The following is a 16139-nucleotide window of genomic DNA, read 5'->3' on the forward strand; positions in this document are numbered from 1 at the left end:
AGGCATCCCCCAAAGAGCCGGGACCTATGCCCGCTCTTGAGCAGTACTGTGGGCAGCAAGCACTGTTGTGTGTTGCGAATAGGTCCACCACTGGGAATCCCCATTTCCTGAAGAGGTGAGTGAGGACTGATTGGTTTATCTCCCACTCGTGCTTTTGTGGGAATTGTCTGTTTAGATTATCTGCTAATGTATTGTTTTTGCCTGGTACATAGGATACTACCAGGTATATGTTTCACGGGATGCACCATTCCCAGAGGCGTACTGCCTCCTGGCATAAGTGATATGAGCGTGCTCCTCCCTGTCTGTTGATGTAATACATCGTAGAGATGTTGTCTGGGAGTATTTGTACTGTTTTGTTTCAAACGAGAGGAAGAAAGTTCATGCAGGCATTCCTTATGGCCCTTAACTCCAATAGGTTTATATGGTACTTGGTCTGGTCTTCAGTCCATTGACCCTGTACAAGCTTGTGATGTAGATGGGCCCCCAACCTAGGAGGGAGGCGTCTGTAGTGATTGTTATTGATGGCGGAGTCCGTCGGAAGGGGACTTCTACACATACGTTGTTGTGTATTGTTCACCATGCAAGGAAGGCTTTTATCTTGTTGGGCATAATAAAGTTTTTGCTCAAAGGATGAATGTGAGGCCGGTAAGTTGTGCGTAGCCATGCTTGCAATAGTCACATGCATAATCAAGCATGAGGTACTACAAACGTTGCTGCTGCCATATGTCCCAATATTTGTAGGCATGATCATGCTGTTGTGCATGGGCTTAGCTGTGCAGTTTCTATCAGGAGCTTGAGTTAGAGCCATCTATGGTGTAGTAGGTAGGCCCTGGCTTTCACACAGTCTAGGTGTGCCCCTATGAATTCATAGTGGTTTGAGTAGGGGACAAGGTGCATTTTGGCACATTTAACAGGAGACTTACTTTGTCGAAGAGGGTTCTGGTTGTCGAGACTGCTTGCTGTGTATCTTCGTAAGTGAGCAGCCACTACTGCGAGTAGTTTTGAGAATTCTCATGAGGCTGTTGACAGTCCGAACAGTAGCACTCTGTATTGAAAGCGTCTGTGCTTTATTGTGAAACAGAGGAATCTCCTGTGTGATGGATGAATTGATATGTGGAAATAGGCATCCTGGATGTCGAAAGTAGATATCCATGCTCCTTTTTCCAGGGCAGGTATAATTGTAGCCAGCATAAGCATCTTGAAGCACTGGTATTTGACAAACCGATTGAGTTTGTGGAGATCCAAAATGGGTCTCCAGCCCCCCAAATTCTTCGTGGTAAGGAAATAATGGGAGTAGAAATTCTTGCTCCTGTGTTGTTTGGGTACCTCTTCTATAGCCCTTAGGGCTATGAGGCGTTCTGCCTCTTACAAGGGTAAGTTCTCATGAGAGGGGTCCCTGAAAAGGGATGAGCAGGGGGAATGGATGAGGGGACACTTATGACAGGAAAGCAGTAGCCAGTTTTTATGATTTCTAACACCCACTTGTCGGTGGTGATGGCAGACTAGGCTGGAGAGAAGTCGACTAGTCTGTTGCAAAATAGCATAGATGATTCTGCTTCCTGGCTTGGAAATTTTGGGGTTGCCAGACCCTCGACAAGGACTTCAAATCTGTTGTCTGGATGTCGATGGTTGCTGGTTGGAAGACTGTTCAGACGTCTGTCTGCATCTAATTTGATGCTGTCTATGTCTATTATCAAAGTGTTGCTGCTGTTGGTTGAAAGCTGAAGGTCTGTATCTTTGTTGGAATGATCTATTTTGTCTCCTTCTTATAACAGTTACCTGGATGCCCAACATTCTGAGTGTGGCCCTTGAATCTTTCAGGGTGTGGAGGGACGTGTTTGTGGACTCCATGAATAGTTTTCTACCCTCAAATGGGAGGTCCTCTACAGTGGTTTGAGCATCTCTCTGAAAGTCTGAGAGCTGAAGCCACGATGCCCTCCTCATCACCACAGCTGAGGCTAAAGATCTGGCGGCTGTGTCCGCCGAGTCCAGTACAACTTGTAGAGCTGTGCGCGCTATAAATGTACCCTCTTTAATGTTTGTTTTGAATTGTTCCACCTTTGTGTCTGGAACAGGATCAATAAAGGACGCTAGTTGATCAAATATGTGGTGTGTATACTTGGCTAATAATACAGCGTAGTTAGCTATTCTGATCTGTTGGCTTGCTGATGAATAGGCTTTTTTTCCCATTGTATCCAGACACTTCCAATCTCTATCATTGAGAGCTTACACGTATTTTGTTGTCTTCCTCTTTGACTGAGCGCTTCTACCACCAGAGAATTTGGTGTTGGATGGGATAACAGGAATTCTGCTCCTTTGGGAGCTACATAGTATTTTCTATCTGCTCTCTTGTAGGTTGGTGAGATTGTGGCTGGGGTGTTCCATACACTTTTAGCCAGATCTATAAGAGCCTCGTTCATGGGGATGGCTAGTTTTGGATGGAGAGATGTTTGTTAAATGCTTCTGAGCTTATGTTGCATCTGTGGAGCATCTGAGAGAGGGATCTCAAGGGTTTCGGCCACTCTCCTGAAAAGTTCCTGAAATGTACTAGTATCATCCCATTGTTGATGGCAGAGGCATTATCATGTCATCAGGTAATGTGGCCAAAGTGTGCGTGGGTGGAGAGGAAGGTGGACTGTGCTCTTCCCTCGTAATACCTCCATCCTGCTCATCTGTGCCCGAGCTGTAGTGCTCTATGGACTATATGGTTGGTGCCTAGGACCATGGTGTCACAGGTGGCTATTGCGCTTGAATAGATTGTTGTTGTCTGTAGCAAGCCCAAGGGTCCCAATATGGCCAGTTAGGCATGACAGGTGGTGGCATCCCCAGCGGTGGCTGCTATTGCTGAGTCTGTTGCAGAGGCTTATGAGAATAACACCTTGGCGAGCTAGGTGGTTCATATATGTCCTCTTCCTCGTCATTAAAGCTTGGTGCTACACAGCTGGCTGGAGTGGCTGAGAGTGTGCCTCGCAGCGTGTTAGGAGTACGGTCGGTACCGTCGGTACTGAGTGAACCATCAGCTGCTGTTGTGAACTGAGGCATCAGGAGTGGGACAAGCAGTATGGGAAGGCAGGAGGCATAAGGCATTAATGGCGGCATTAATGGGAGTGGAGGCTACACTGACAGAGCTGTCAGTACCATGTGTTTGAGCGGTGCCATGTGTGAGTGCTGTTTGTTTCACGCCTCATGTGTTGGCGCAGTTCTGCCTGCTGGTGCTGACAGGGAGGCTCTGCTCTTTGCTCCTGTCAGAGCTTTGTCTCACACGCGGTGTGTGCACTTGGGATCTTGGCTATTCTCCTTGCCGATCCCTTTAGATCGCTGCTTGTCCAACCCCTTTTCCTGGGGTGGAGCTGCAGCGTTAACCTGGGCTGATCGCTTCCTTGATGGTGACTCATTCCCAGAGGAGGAGTAGGACCTTTCAGTAAAGTTACTCTTCTCTCGTTCCTTTTGGCTCGACTCGGAAGGAGCTGCTCTTTCCGACCCCTACCCCGGTGACCTTTGTCTGGGAGGGGTGGATTGATCAGGGCCAGTGAGTGGTATTGAGCCATTCACGGGGACACTCCTCGAAGAAGAATCACCATAGGTTTCCCTTTGGATGGTACCAAAGCACTCGATCAGAGGTACACGAGGCTGGCATGATACTCAACACTGTAGCAATCCTGCCGGTTCTCTCTTGTCCATCGACATCAGTAGTGTCAACTCTTGTATTGTCAGCAATATCGGAACCAATGGGGTTAGGAAGTCCCTGATAGCAGCAAATGCCATGGCATGGTCAGTACACTTCAGTGTGACAGACATAGCTCTAGACTCAACAAAACATGCCTAGACACCCTAAGAAATGCTTACATTGTTTGAGATACCAAAGCAAAGTAGTGCTTGGGCTCAGACCACACTCTACTCTTTTCCCCATAACTAACAGATTTCGGTACCAAGGATCTCTGCCTTTCAGCACTCTGCTTCTTATGCCTCTTCTTTGGCTCTGGAAATGGTGTGCAGGAAGGCCAATGGTCACTAATGAGCCATCTGCCATTTTACCTAAAGCCACTGGAGTACATCTACAAAGGGAGTTAGAGGGTAGATCCAGGGGCATACTATTTTCCTCACACCTACTTCTCACTACCTCCCTAGCCTGCATTTATGGCCTTTAGACTAGTCTGACAGTCCACAGGATGAAAAGAGCTAACATATGGGGCAGAACTCTTAGATTCCTGCTTCAATTGGTTTAGAACAGGGCTACTCAACACGCGGCCCACAGCGTGGTTTCGGTTAATGCAGGGCTCAACATACAGCCCGAAGGTGGGATCCTTTGAACATGGCCTCCACTGGGAATATGCTCCACAACAGTGAGGCTTCTCCCAGGCGAGGTGAGCACTGAAAGACTCAAGCAGATGGGCTGGCTGGAACAGATGAGAACAGGGTGTTGGCGTTTCTAGCCCCCAGGGAGGAGGTGCCAGGTATGCTAGGGCATTGTGGGAAATGCTTTGTATTTGTGTCCATCAGAAAGAAGCTATTTGTATATATTTGCATATATATGCAACCATACTTAAGTTGTGGCCTTCGACATGTGCTGTGAGTATCATCGTGGCCCCTGGGGCTTCCAAAGTTGAGAAGCTCTGATTTAGAAAGGACTTTCCGGGTTTGTTAATGGGAACTGGCACAATAATTAAAACTTCAAATGTCATCATCAATATTTTAAAAATAATAAAACCATTTTAATGTTTATTCTAAACAAAAACAAAGTCAAACTCACACTACAATCAAATGAAGTTTTTTCTAAGTAAAAACTTTAGGATTGTTTGTTTTTTTGTTTATTTTTTTTTACCATTATATTTGTACCACTAATGCTCATAAGACATGAAATATGGAATAACTCAATTTTAGAAATGATGTAATACACACCCTGTAATCATTCGTGTAGTCATTGAAGAGATTAAATACCAAAGATGCCTCAGGAACCTGGCATTAAATGCTAAACTGTAAAGAAGTCTGAAAGAGAAAAAACAAATATATTACTGAAGCAAATGAAGGTTGTCACACAAGAAAACCACAATATATCACTACCATACCTTTCAAATCAAGCATTCCTCAAACCGCTGTACAAAAATATAAATTAAGATAGTTTTAATTATACCTGGACATGAAAAAGATTTTGAACTGGAAAGAGAGCAATAATGACATAAGATAAAATACTGCAATGAGAAGTACACAGGCAGACCCCTGCACCTGCATAGAGCGGCATTAAAATCTGCATTAGATTGCACTGCTGAGGCCCACATTAATACAAAGAAATTGGGCACACATATTACAGGCCTCAAATGTGGCGTTATTTTATGAGTAACATTATAATCCCGAGGTGGCAAACTGACAGGTCACTGTGTCTTAATTTATCTTAATTAGCAAAACAAGTTGACACTGGGGATGTAAAACCCTGTTTAACTGGTTAACTAGTTAAACATACTGTTTAGCTGGTTAAAGGATGTAGATAAGCAGAAAGCATCATTTTAACCACTGCCTTCCAGAAATTCATAAGAAGCTGAACATCCAAAACATCCCTCGGGGCTGTGGGACCAACCCGGCAGCACTCCAGCTGCTCTGCCCCAGGCATCCCCAAGAGCAGCTAGGGTGCTGCTGGGTTCATCCCGCAGCACCGAGGGGCGGCGCTACGGGACCAACCAGGCAGCACCCCAGCTGCTCCTCCCTAGACATCCCCGATTCAGCCGCTGCTGAAACTGACCAGCAGCTGATTCCAGGAAGCCCGGGGCAGTACAACTTTCCCTTCCAACAGGAGCGTGCCAGGGGGAGGAGGCTGAATATAGCAGCACGGGCTCACAGAGTCAGCAAGTCATGCTTTGCTGGGGGATGAGCAAACAGAGGAGAACTCCTGTGGTATCAATTATATAGCTTTCCCTGCTTCATCCATGTTGCCATGCATGGCACGGTATCTGTCTTCCATGATTCACACAAAATGACAGGGAGCTGATGTTGAGTGAATGTGGCCAGAAACCTGGACAATGCTTTGTGCTGCAACGATGCCAGATCACTGGCTTGGCATGGAAAGGTGTCCTACCATGGAGGACTGAATAAGGCAGGTCTCCCCAAAAACCTTGTGAGAAGGATGAAAGAATACCTCTATGAGAGCTTTCTGGAGATGTGCAGGAAGGATTCCTGCTCTGTCTCCTGACACCTTACCAAATTATTCCAGAGAGTCCCCGCTGTGTAGGCAGAGTGGCCACCATAGATTACCACAGATTACACCCAATTATCTTAACCCAGTTGTAGCATAATTAAAAATGTGAACTCACCAGAAATGCCCTTCCCATTCCATCCCTGCCATCAGAATCTAACAGCAATATGTTCTGGAAGCAGGGAATCGACTCCAAAATTTAAAAAGTCCTGGCTGTTGGTTATATTGGATGTTTCACTTGCCTGCTAATCATTCTCCTCCTCTTCTTTAACAACAATATCCTCCCCGCTGTTGCCCAAGGCTGCCTGAAAAGTCTCTTGGGAAGTATCCAGGAACTCCTGAGAGACACTGGTCAGGTTCCCACTCTCCCTTCTCCTCCCCAACCCTGAATCCCATGCAGATGCTCACAGAAGAAACATGTTTGCAGCAATGACCCAAACCACAAACTGTTCGCTTGCCTCCTTTATTTTCTGGTACGTTTGCCAAATCAACTTTATCTCCATGCGGCACTGCTAGATGTCCCTGATATATTCTTTCCACCATGCCCTAGATGGTTCTCTCATAGATACCAGCGTTTCTTCTGCTCCTTCATAGCTCTATCCGCAGATACGTCTCCTCACATACCAGTCAGATCGAGAATCTCCTGCACACTCCATGCTGGAGCTCCTTTACTATACCCTAGGCATACATGGTCAGATGTGCTGCTGAAATGTGCTGCTTGCTCACCACGCTGGCCAAACAAGAAATGAAATTCATATTTTCCTGGGCCTTCTCCTGTGTACCTAGAGATCAGCAGAGTTCAAAGTGCTGGCCATTGGAGCAATGTGGGACACCTGCTATAGTCCAAAAATGTTGACTTTCACAGCACTGTGTCTGTACTACTCTAAAGTCAACCAAGCAAGGCTGTTACTCCTCTCGACAAACAGGCATACTGAAACAGACTTTAAAAGCACTTAAAATAGGCAAAACAGGCTTGATGATGAAGATTCATTGTTTATAAAATCAAGTTAGTGTGGCTAATTTTGACCTAACCTCAAAGGGTAGACCAGGCCTTAGACTTGTTTCCCGTAGTTCCTTATCTACAAATTCTCTGAGTTTTCTGAAGTCTGTCTTGTTAAAGTCCATTGTCTTTAATATGCTATATGTAAGTCTAGCCATTCAATTCGGTACATTTAGGAGTCCCTGGTCCAGCACCTGTGGGACCTCAGTGGTCCCAAACTACAGAGTTTGCTGGACTAGGGGAGGTCAAGACTCCACTCCCAGCTGTTGGCCTTTTCCCCACCACAGGATTGCTGCCCCTAGCCCTGCCAAGGCTGCACTTCCTGCATGGGGCTGTAGCTGCACTCTCCAGCACATTGACCCCAGCTGGGGCAGTGCTCTTGCCACTGGCCCAGGCTGTACTCCAGGGCTCCAGTCTGGGCTGCGCTCCCAGAAGCCTGTCCCGCTGCCTCTGGCTCAGGTGGGGCTACACTCCCCTCTATATTGGCCTTGGCAGGGGCTGTGACGCCAGCCCCCATTAGCCAGGGCCAGTCCCGCTGCCACTGAAACTGCCCTCTTGCACATAGGCTGTGCTCTCCGCCATCAGCCCCAACCAGGGCTGTGCTTCCCACCACGCCAGACCCACGCTACCTACCACCAGCCCAGCCCCTAAACCTGGCCAGCTGGGACTCTCTGGCTTGGACCACAGATGTTGCTGGACCAGAGTACCAGATTTTAAAGGTTCCATCTGTACTTCTTTCTGATCTATGCACATTTAAGTAAATATGTAGCTTACCATATTTTGTTTCAGTCTCTAATTTGTACACATTTTTGTTATCTTAGAAACTGGTGAGTAACATCTTTTAGGGTGTGTCTACACAGCAGCACTATTTTGGAATAACTAACATTATTCCGAAATCATATAGTGCGCGTCTACAGTACAAGCCTTTATTTCAAAATAATGTTGAGCTGGAGGACTTACTCCAACTCATGAGAACCCTCATTTCATGCAAGGTAAGGGAAATCAAAAGAAGCGTTTTCTTCCTTCGACTTCCTGCTGTATAGGCAGCGCCAAAAGCCGAATTAAGATATTTTGACAAAAGCCACGCAATTGACGTAGCTGAAGTTGCATAGCTTAATTTGACTGTGGCCCTGTTGTGTAGATTTATCTTTATTTACTACATGATAATTTTGTACTCATACTTTGTGTCAAGATGCATTTGGGTGGACACTGGAATTCAAGAAAAATGCACATCACCCCCTGTTAATATGGCTATTTGTTAGTTAAATAAAGCTACCTTAACTGCACTAGTACATAAGGGAAAATAAGTTAATCAAAACATGTTTTGCATTTAAAATTAACTGATTTTTTTTTAAAGGAAGTATTGGGAATGGACACATTGACTTTGGTCACCATGGGCCAGATTTTCAAAGCTATTTCGGTGCCTAGAGATGCAGAGAGGTGCCTAGTGAAATTTTCAAATGCATTAAAGCAACTTAGGGTATGTCTACACTACAGAGTTAGTTCGAACTAACTTAGTTCGAATTAGTTAATTCGAACTACGCTAATTCGAACTAACGCGTCTAGAACTAAAAACTAGTTCGAACTAGCGTTTTGCTAATTCGAACTAGCATGTCCACATTGAGTGGACCCCGAACAGGGCTTAAGGATGGCTGGAAGCAGTGCCGGCAGGGCATCAGAGGAGGACTTAGAGCGTGGAGATGCTGTCTCAGGCTAGCCGAGGGCTGCACTTAAAGGGACCCGACCCCCACCCCGGACAGACAGTTCCCAGGGGTGCCCCGCTTGAAAACCAGTCCTGGCTTGGAGTGCCCGGAATGCCCACACTGGGCACATCACACCACTCGGCCATCAGACCGGCTGCACTTGCCACAGGCTGCCATCTGGGGAGAAGGGGCAATTGGGGGGCTGCAGGAGAGCTTCCACCCCCAGAAGCCCGCAGAGCCAGCCCAGTCCTCCCCATCGGGGGCTCGTGCCCCATTCCTCCCTCACCTCCTTCCACTTACCCTTCCCTAGCCCCCCTTCCTGATGTACAAAATAAAGATAACGTTTCTTCCAACATTGACTCTGTCTTTATTGAACAAAACTGGGGGAGACTGGGAAAAGGAGGTGGGAGAGGGGAAGAGAAAGGCTGGGAGAGGGGAGGGCAACTACAATGATCAGGGGTTGGGAACAGGTCCCAGATGAAGAGAGGCTACAGAGACTGGGACTGTTCAGCTTAGAAAAGAGGAGATGGAGCGGGGACAGGATAGAGGTCTCTAAAAGCAAGGATTGGGTGGAGAGGGTGCATTCAGACAAGTTCTTAATGAGTTCCCATAAAGAAGGACTAGAGGACACCAAAGGAAAGGAATGGGTAGCAGGCTTCAAACTAGTAAGAGAAAGTTGTTGTTCTTCACAAAGCAAATAGTTAACCTGTGGAACTCCTTGCTGCAGGAGGCTGTGAAGGCTACAACTAGAACAGAGTTTAAAGGGAAGTGAGATCAAGTCATGGAGGTTGGGTCCATGGAGTAGTCTTAGCCAGGGGGTAGGAGTGGTGTCCCTGCCCAAAGTTTGTGGAAGGCTGGAGAGGGATGGCACGAGACAAATGGCTTGGTCACTGTCTTCGGTCCATCCCCTCCAGGGTCCCTAGTGTTGGCCGCTGTCGGCAGACAGGCTACTGGGCTAGATGGATCTTTGGTCTGACCCAGGACGGCCATTGTAAGCTCAGGGCTCAGGGTCGGGGGTCATAGTGGACCCCCTTGATTTTCATGCACACCTGCTCCTGGGTGGCCAGGCTGGCAGCTCTCCTGCCCTAGACGGCCACTTTCCTGTGCCTAGTGCGGAGATCGTGGACGAGGTCCACGATGTTCGCACTAGCCCAGGAAGGTGCCCGCCTCTTGCGGTCCCGGGCAAGCTCCCGGGAGCCGCCAGCCTGGTCCCGGGAAGAGGAGGTGGGCTGGGGGACATCGGGTGGGTGGCTCTGTGCCGTGTCAGGTGCAGGGTCTGCTGGCTGGGTGCTGGCAGGCTTGCACCTGGCACGGGCACCGTAGCCAGCCCGTGCCCCTTTAAGGGGTCCGGGGCCGGGAGGGGGGCAATAGAGTTTCCCTGGTGTTGGCCAGAGTGGCCACCAGGGAAACCTGGGGAGGGCTAGCCTCCCACTAGTTCGAATTAAGGGGCTTCACACCCCTTAATTCGAACTAGTAAGTTCGAACTAGGCTTAATCCTCGTAAAATGAGGTTTTCCTAGTTCGAACTAAGCGTTCCGCTAGTTCGATTTAAATTCGAACTAGCGGAGCGCTAGTGTAGCGCCTATGAATGTTAGTTCGAACTAACATCCATTAATTCGAACTAACATTGTAGTGTAGACATACCCTTAGATATTTAAACTCCACTGAAATCAATGGGAATAAGGGGCCTAATCTTTTTACATGCCTATCTGCCTTGGTAAGTGTTTAAATATATTTGAAATCTGGTCCCTTGTCCTTCAAGTTTTTAGAATTAATAGATCTGATTCTTTCCCACCACTTTTATATTCATAGATTGGAACAGGATAATAAGGTTTTCTGATTGTTTAACTCAAAACTAAGTGCTGATGCCACCTTGTGGCCGATGCCCCAGCTCAAGTACTCCACAGGGAAGTGATACAGTGATCTCATTAAATGAATTGGTAAAGCATATAAAGTGGGTATTCTGTAAAAGAGTGGAAACAAGGTTCATGGCTCCTATGGCACAGAACTAACCCCCTGTTTAGCTCTCATTTAAGAGAGGTCCCAGCAATGGGTTGGCTGGGGACCAGAATGGGTAAAGGCAGAGGGTTGGCAGTAGCCTTTCCAGGTATATGTAAACAATTATGAAATTAGCTCCATTGTACACTTTACTACTATATGCTCCCAGCCTTTAGAAATAAAATTGCAGCCTAATTAAAAGATATTCAGTGTCTCCTATCCTCCTCCTAGCATAGTTGGACTATAATATCATATAACTGCGGCATATTTATAAAACTTGAGTTGAAATTAGATGTTTTCCCCAACTGTACAAATTTAAAAAGCATTATCTCTGACATTAAAATCTGAAGAGAAATCATTGTGTCAGCACATTTTTTATTTAAATGATTTTGGTAAGTTATTAGTAGGTTTATATTTTAACACAGATTGTGAATTTCAATTTTAATTTTAAACATGTATTTTTAAAAATAACTTTAATAAGATTTATATAAAGCATTTTATTTAAATTTTTTAATCATTTATTTGTATCCACCAAGACTCAATTTTACTTTTTCAGATTCCTGTTATTCGGATACTTTGTTGGAAATTACATATTACTAGTTACTTGAAATGAATTAAATTATTTAAATAAAGAACATGTATTTTCTCTTTTAACCTTGACATATCTAAAATGCAATTAACTTAAATTTCTTGGTTTCTAAGTGGAATTTGTGCTATGACCTTCAGTTCTTGGCCTCAGCTTCAAAAAGAAAAGCTATTTGGCAGAATGCCTTTAGGTCTCCTAGGACATGCAAGTAAAACCCTTTTAATATTACAATCAGCACTGGAAATTATTCACTAGTTTAAGTTGAAATGAACATCAGAAATACTGGGCCTCTGATCATAATGTAATTTGCATTTGTTCTGGCAATGTTCAATAGCATTTCTAAAAAATAGGAAAACTTTAAGAACAAGAGTTGCTTCAGTTTTCTTCATCGATCCATAGATTCAACTAGTAACTGCTAAATATTATCTCCTGAAATTTTAGAGAGATAAGCAACCATAGCTCCAAATGGCCAACAACAGAAAGTTGCAGATGTTGACTACCTCTGAAAACCAGCCCTTAAATTTCAACCTAGATAGGACTGAGGATTTTTCTGTATCAGTCCTATCTAGATTGAAATATGGTTTTACAATCATGTCCTGCATTTATAAAAATCTGATATTCTATGCTTTGGATTCTTAGCTATTAACACAAAACAGCTGTTAGACAAATAAACAAACAATTAAAATAAAAAGTGCTAGGATTCCTTCACCATTTTATATTTGCGTAACTCCAGTCAAGTGTCATCTGTTGTAACCAAAAACCCCACCATAAAATGTACGTAATCTAGTGAAACCTGCTCTCAAAGTAGAAGGTAATAAATTTAAAGTAAACAAACAATGCAAATAAGACACTCAAGAATTTTGTTCTTTGTAAAGTTTTTAGAAAAATAGCTATTCTTTTAAATTCTTCTGGTGTTTCCTGGTATACATTATCTGTGAGGGAAAATATTAAGAACAAAAGAGAGACATAGCATGCTATAGCTGACCTTATTTAGAATAACAGTGTGTTTAATATAATCTTAAAATCACTATTCCTAGATAAAACTACACCAAAACTAATTAAAACTACATATCATTTGGGTAAAATACATAACAGAAATGATGTAATTATCCTCCAAACCAAGCACTATAAATCCAGTAAATTCAGAATTACTGTTAAGATGTTAAATTGCAGTTAATTGACTAGTCGAGTAGTCAATGGCGTTTCCATCGACTAATCGATAGGTATTTCCGCATTCCTCCTTTGAAATGTACAAGAGCCCCCAGTGGAGGCTCTTGTACATTTCAAAGGAGGAATGTGGAACTCCAGGTACAGTGGGAAGCCCCACTGACTCTAGGCTGCACACAAGTGCCTGCTTTGAAATGTACAAGAGTCCCCAGTGGGGACTCTTATGCATTTCAAAGCCATGGAGCCCGGAGTCAGCGGTGGACTTCCCAGCTGACCCTGGGGTCTGCGTGGCATTTCCCCAGAACCCGGTCCCCAGCTGATCCCGGATTCTAGGAAAATGTCGCGCAGAACCCGGAGTCAGCTGAGGAGTCCCCAGCTAACCCCGGACTCTGCTGAAATGCCACAGGGAGCCCAGGATCAGTTGGGGAGCCCCAGCTAATCCCAGGCTCCATGGTACTGCCCCTTTGAAGCTCCTAGGTGTTATTTCAAAGGGGCAGCCACCACATATCTGATCCCTGGCTCAGCTGTGCGCTTTAAGACACCCCAGCTGACCCCAGGAATTGGGGAAATGCCGCTCGGAACCCGGGGTTAGCTGGGGAATCCCCAACTGACCCCGGGCTCCACTAAAGGGGCAGTGCCGCAGCACAGCTAATCCCTGGCTCAGCTGTGTGGCGCTGCTGCTTTGAAGTATTCTTCCCACCCCCGTTTGCTGCCTCTATCTCATAAAGGCAGCAAGGGGGGGCGGGAGGAAGGCAAATCAACTAGTCAGATAGTCAACTAGTCCTTAACATTCTCAAATTACACGTAAACTTAAATCGAAGTATGTTAAGATTTGAAAAAGAATAGTTAGGGAATTGATACAACCTTAACTCTGCTTCTTTTTTTTAAAATAAACTTACATGATCACTAAAGGAAACATGAAGAATGTTACCAATTCTAATGGTACAATATATTAAACATTTTATTTTAGCTTTTATGATCAGATTTACCAGCATCCTCTGGCTGATCTAAACTACTCGGGAACTATGCAAAACAAACATGGTTTTACACCCAAGTCTTCCCCAGCCTCTTGTTGTTCAAAATCCCTGTCTCTGTAATCTGTTCCATTATTAAGATTATTGTGCATGTGTACACAGTGGGAGGATAGAGGTGTGCTAAATCTTTTAATTAATGTTTCTAAAAAGGATAATTAAACTAACAGATGCACTGGTATATTTTCAGAAAACTCATTTATATTCAAATTAAGTGCTCTAATTTTTGGGAGGAGATGCTATATTTTCTTATAATAAACAGGTTGAATCCCGCTTTAAGTACAAAAATCAACTAACTCAATCTGAGGTACAGCTAATGCTCTCATAATTCAGCACTTGTGAGTTCAATTTAATGCAATGATTTTTGCTGTATCTATTTTCAACATGTGAAATCAAATGATCTCTACTGCCACATCTAAGTACATAATGACCATTTACAGTGAACCCTGCAGTTTGTCTCTGCAGGTATCTAATTGTCCACAAAGGGCACATGATTTATACATATTTGTTAAAAAGGCATTTTTGGGCATCTTTGGCTTTAAAAAAAGTGTCAAATTCCTTCTGCACAATAGGGTAGATTAAATGACCCATTAAGCTTTATTTAGCTGAGGCACTGCTATAAGTTAATTAATTAAAGGCAAGATTTTCAGTCTAGGTCATAAATTGAGCCCAGTTTCCCACTGAGACCATTTAAGTTAATGAAGAGAATACAATAGAATGAGACAAGCTCATACAAGTCTACTAAAGGTCACTATTGCAGGAGCAGAGTATTTTGACATTTCTTTCGAACTGCCAGGTGTCACAAGTGGAAAACAGCATATGTGAATACCATTAAGTGAGCCATACAACTACTCTGGCATAAAATAGCAAATAAAACCTGCTTTGTGCTTCTTTTTTTCTGACTATATATCACAACAAGATGATGTAATATTGATAAGATACAAAAGTTTTAAAAATGTAAATACAATAGAGCTATCTCTTAGGAAAAAAACTTAAGGGCAAGTACAAAAAACAATGTGCCAGTTAAAATGAGAGAGTTCCTAGAAAGAAATACAAAGGTAGCCATGTGTAAATACTAAATAACTTCACCCTATGTGTAAAAGAAGACTAACATTGCACCACAATGTCAGTTTTCCAATGCACCATTTGCCTATGTGAGAATGTTATCAGTGTTTTGAAAGTGAAACTAATAATTTATTGTCGCTATGAAGAAATTTTACTGAAATTAACGATTTCTCTGCACAAACCAGCCAAAAGGTTAATCACAAAGGCCCTGATTCTGATAACAGAAAACAGGTGCTTATAATGTATAGCCACATAGACTACTTTTGAAAGTACATGCTTAAAAAGTTAAGTATCTGCATAAATAATTCAACACAATAATTCCAACAAAGAAATTTCAAAATCCCTCCTAGATCAATAGTTAATAGTGAGAGAGACAGGGATGTAAGTGACTTGACTAGTCGATTCCCCCCCTTGCTGCCTCTATCAGAGAGAGGAAGTGTGGGGGGGGAGAGCAGTTGCCAGTGTGGGAGAACCCGCTTAAAAGCCAGTTTCCCACAGCACTGTCTCTGTGGGGGAAGGGAGACAGGGAAAGCAGAGGTGCAGCAAGGGGGACCGAGTGCAAGCTGGGAATCAGCTGATTCCCAGCTTGCACCCAGTCTAAGATGGCCCCAGAAGCTAACCCCACTGCAGCTCTGCCTGGCTCTTAATACATTTAAAAAGCAGAGGCGCAGTGGGGTTAGCTCCGAGGGCAGGGAGCTAATCCCGCTGCAGCTCTGCAGTTTCTCCCCTTATCAACTACTCGATTAGCTGATTAAATGCAATTTAACATCCCTAGCGTATGACTCAGTTATCTTGCCAGGTCTTCAAAATATCCAATAAGGAAATTATCAAGATACATATCATTTTAACCAAACAAATTCACCATTGGAGCCAACTGTATCAGTCACCAAATCAGATGCCCATTTAACTGCACACCCAGTAATGTGATCTATGCCATCAACTGCCAGCAAAGACCCACTGCAATATACACTGGCCAAAATGGACAGTCCCTATGGGAAAGAATTAATGGACACAAATCAGATATCTGTAAAGGGAACATACAGAAACCTGTTGATGAACACTTTAACTTACTGGACGCACATTAAGGGATCTCCAAGTTGCTGTTTTGTTGCAGACCAACTCCACAAGCCAAATACACAGAGAAGGATTGGAACTACAATTCATTCACTAGTTTAATTCTCATGCTAATGGTTTAAATCGAGATACTGGATGGATGGGACATTATCAACCAACCGACGAAGGTGCCAATGGTTCATGCCTGTGTAGAATCTGGTTTTAGTTCTCTTCCTCTCTAATTGCTAACTAATGTTTCTTATCTGCCTCTTTTAACTATCTAGATTTTAGGTACTAACAGACTATTTGTTGTTTTCCAGTTTTTTCCAGTTACAGTAGACTTCTGATGATCT

General features: G+C 44.1%; 1 protein-coding gene across 1 annotated transcript in view; it reads right to left on the minus strand.

Moving 5' to 3' along the window:
• The window catches only part of UBE3C (ubiquitin protein ligase E3C), a 178711-nt gene that overhangs the window by 106897 nt on the left and 55675 nt on the right, over window positions 1-16139 (minus strand). The window contains exon 11 of the mRNA XM_075922749.2: window positions 4900-4986. Coding sequence (XP_075778864.1) covers window positions 4900-4986 — 87 coding nt within the window. The remainder of the gene's footprint in view (window positions 1-4899; window positions 4987-16139) is intronic.

The sequence above is a fragment of the Pelodiscus sinensis genome, chromosome 2 (genome assembly GCF_052426305.1).
Source record: "Pelodiscus sinensis isolate ZL-2025 chromosome 2, ASM5242630v1, whole genome shotgun sequence".
Classification (NCBI taxonomy): domain Eukaryota; kingdom Metazoa; phylum Chordata; order Testudines; family Trionychidae; genus Pelodiscus; species Pelodiscus sinensis.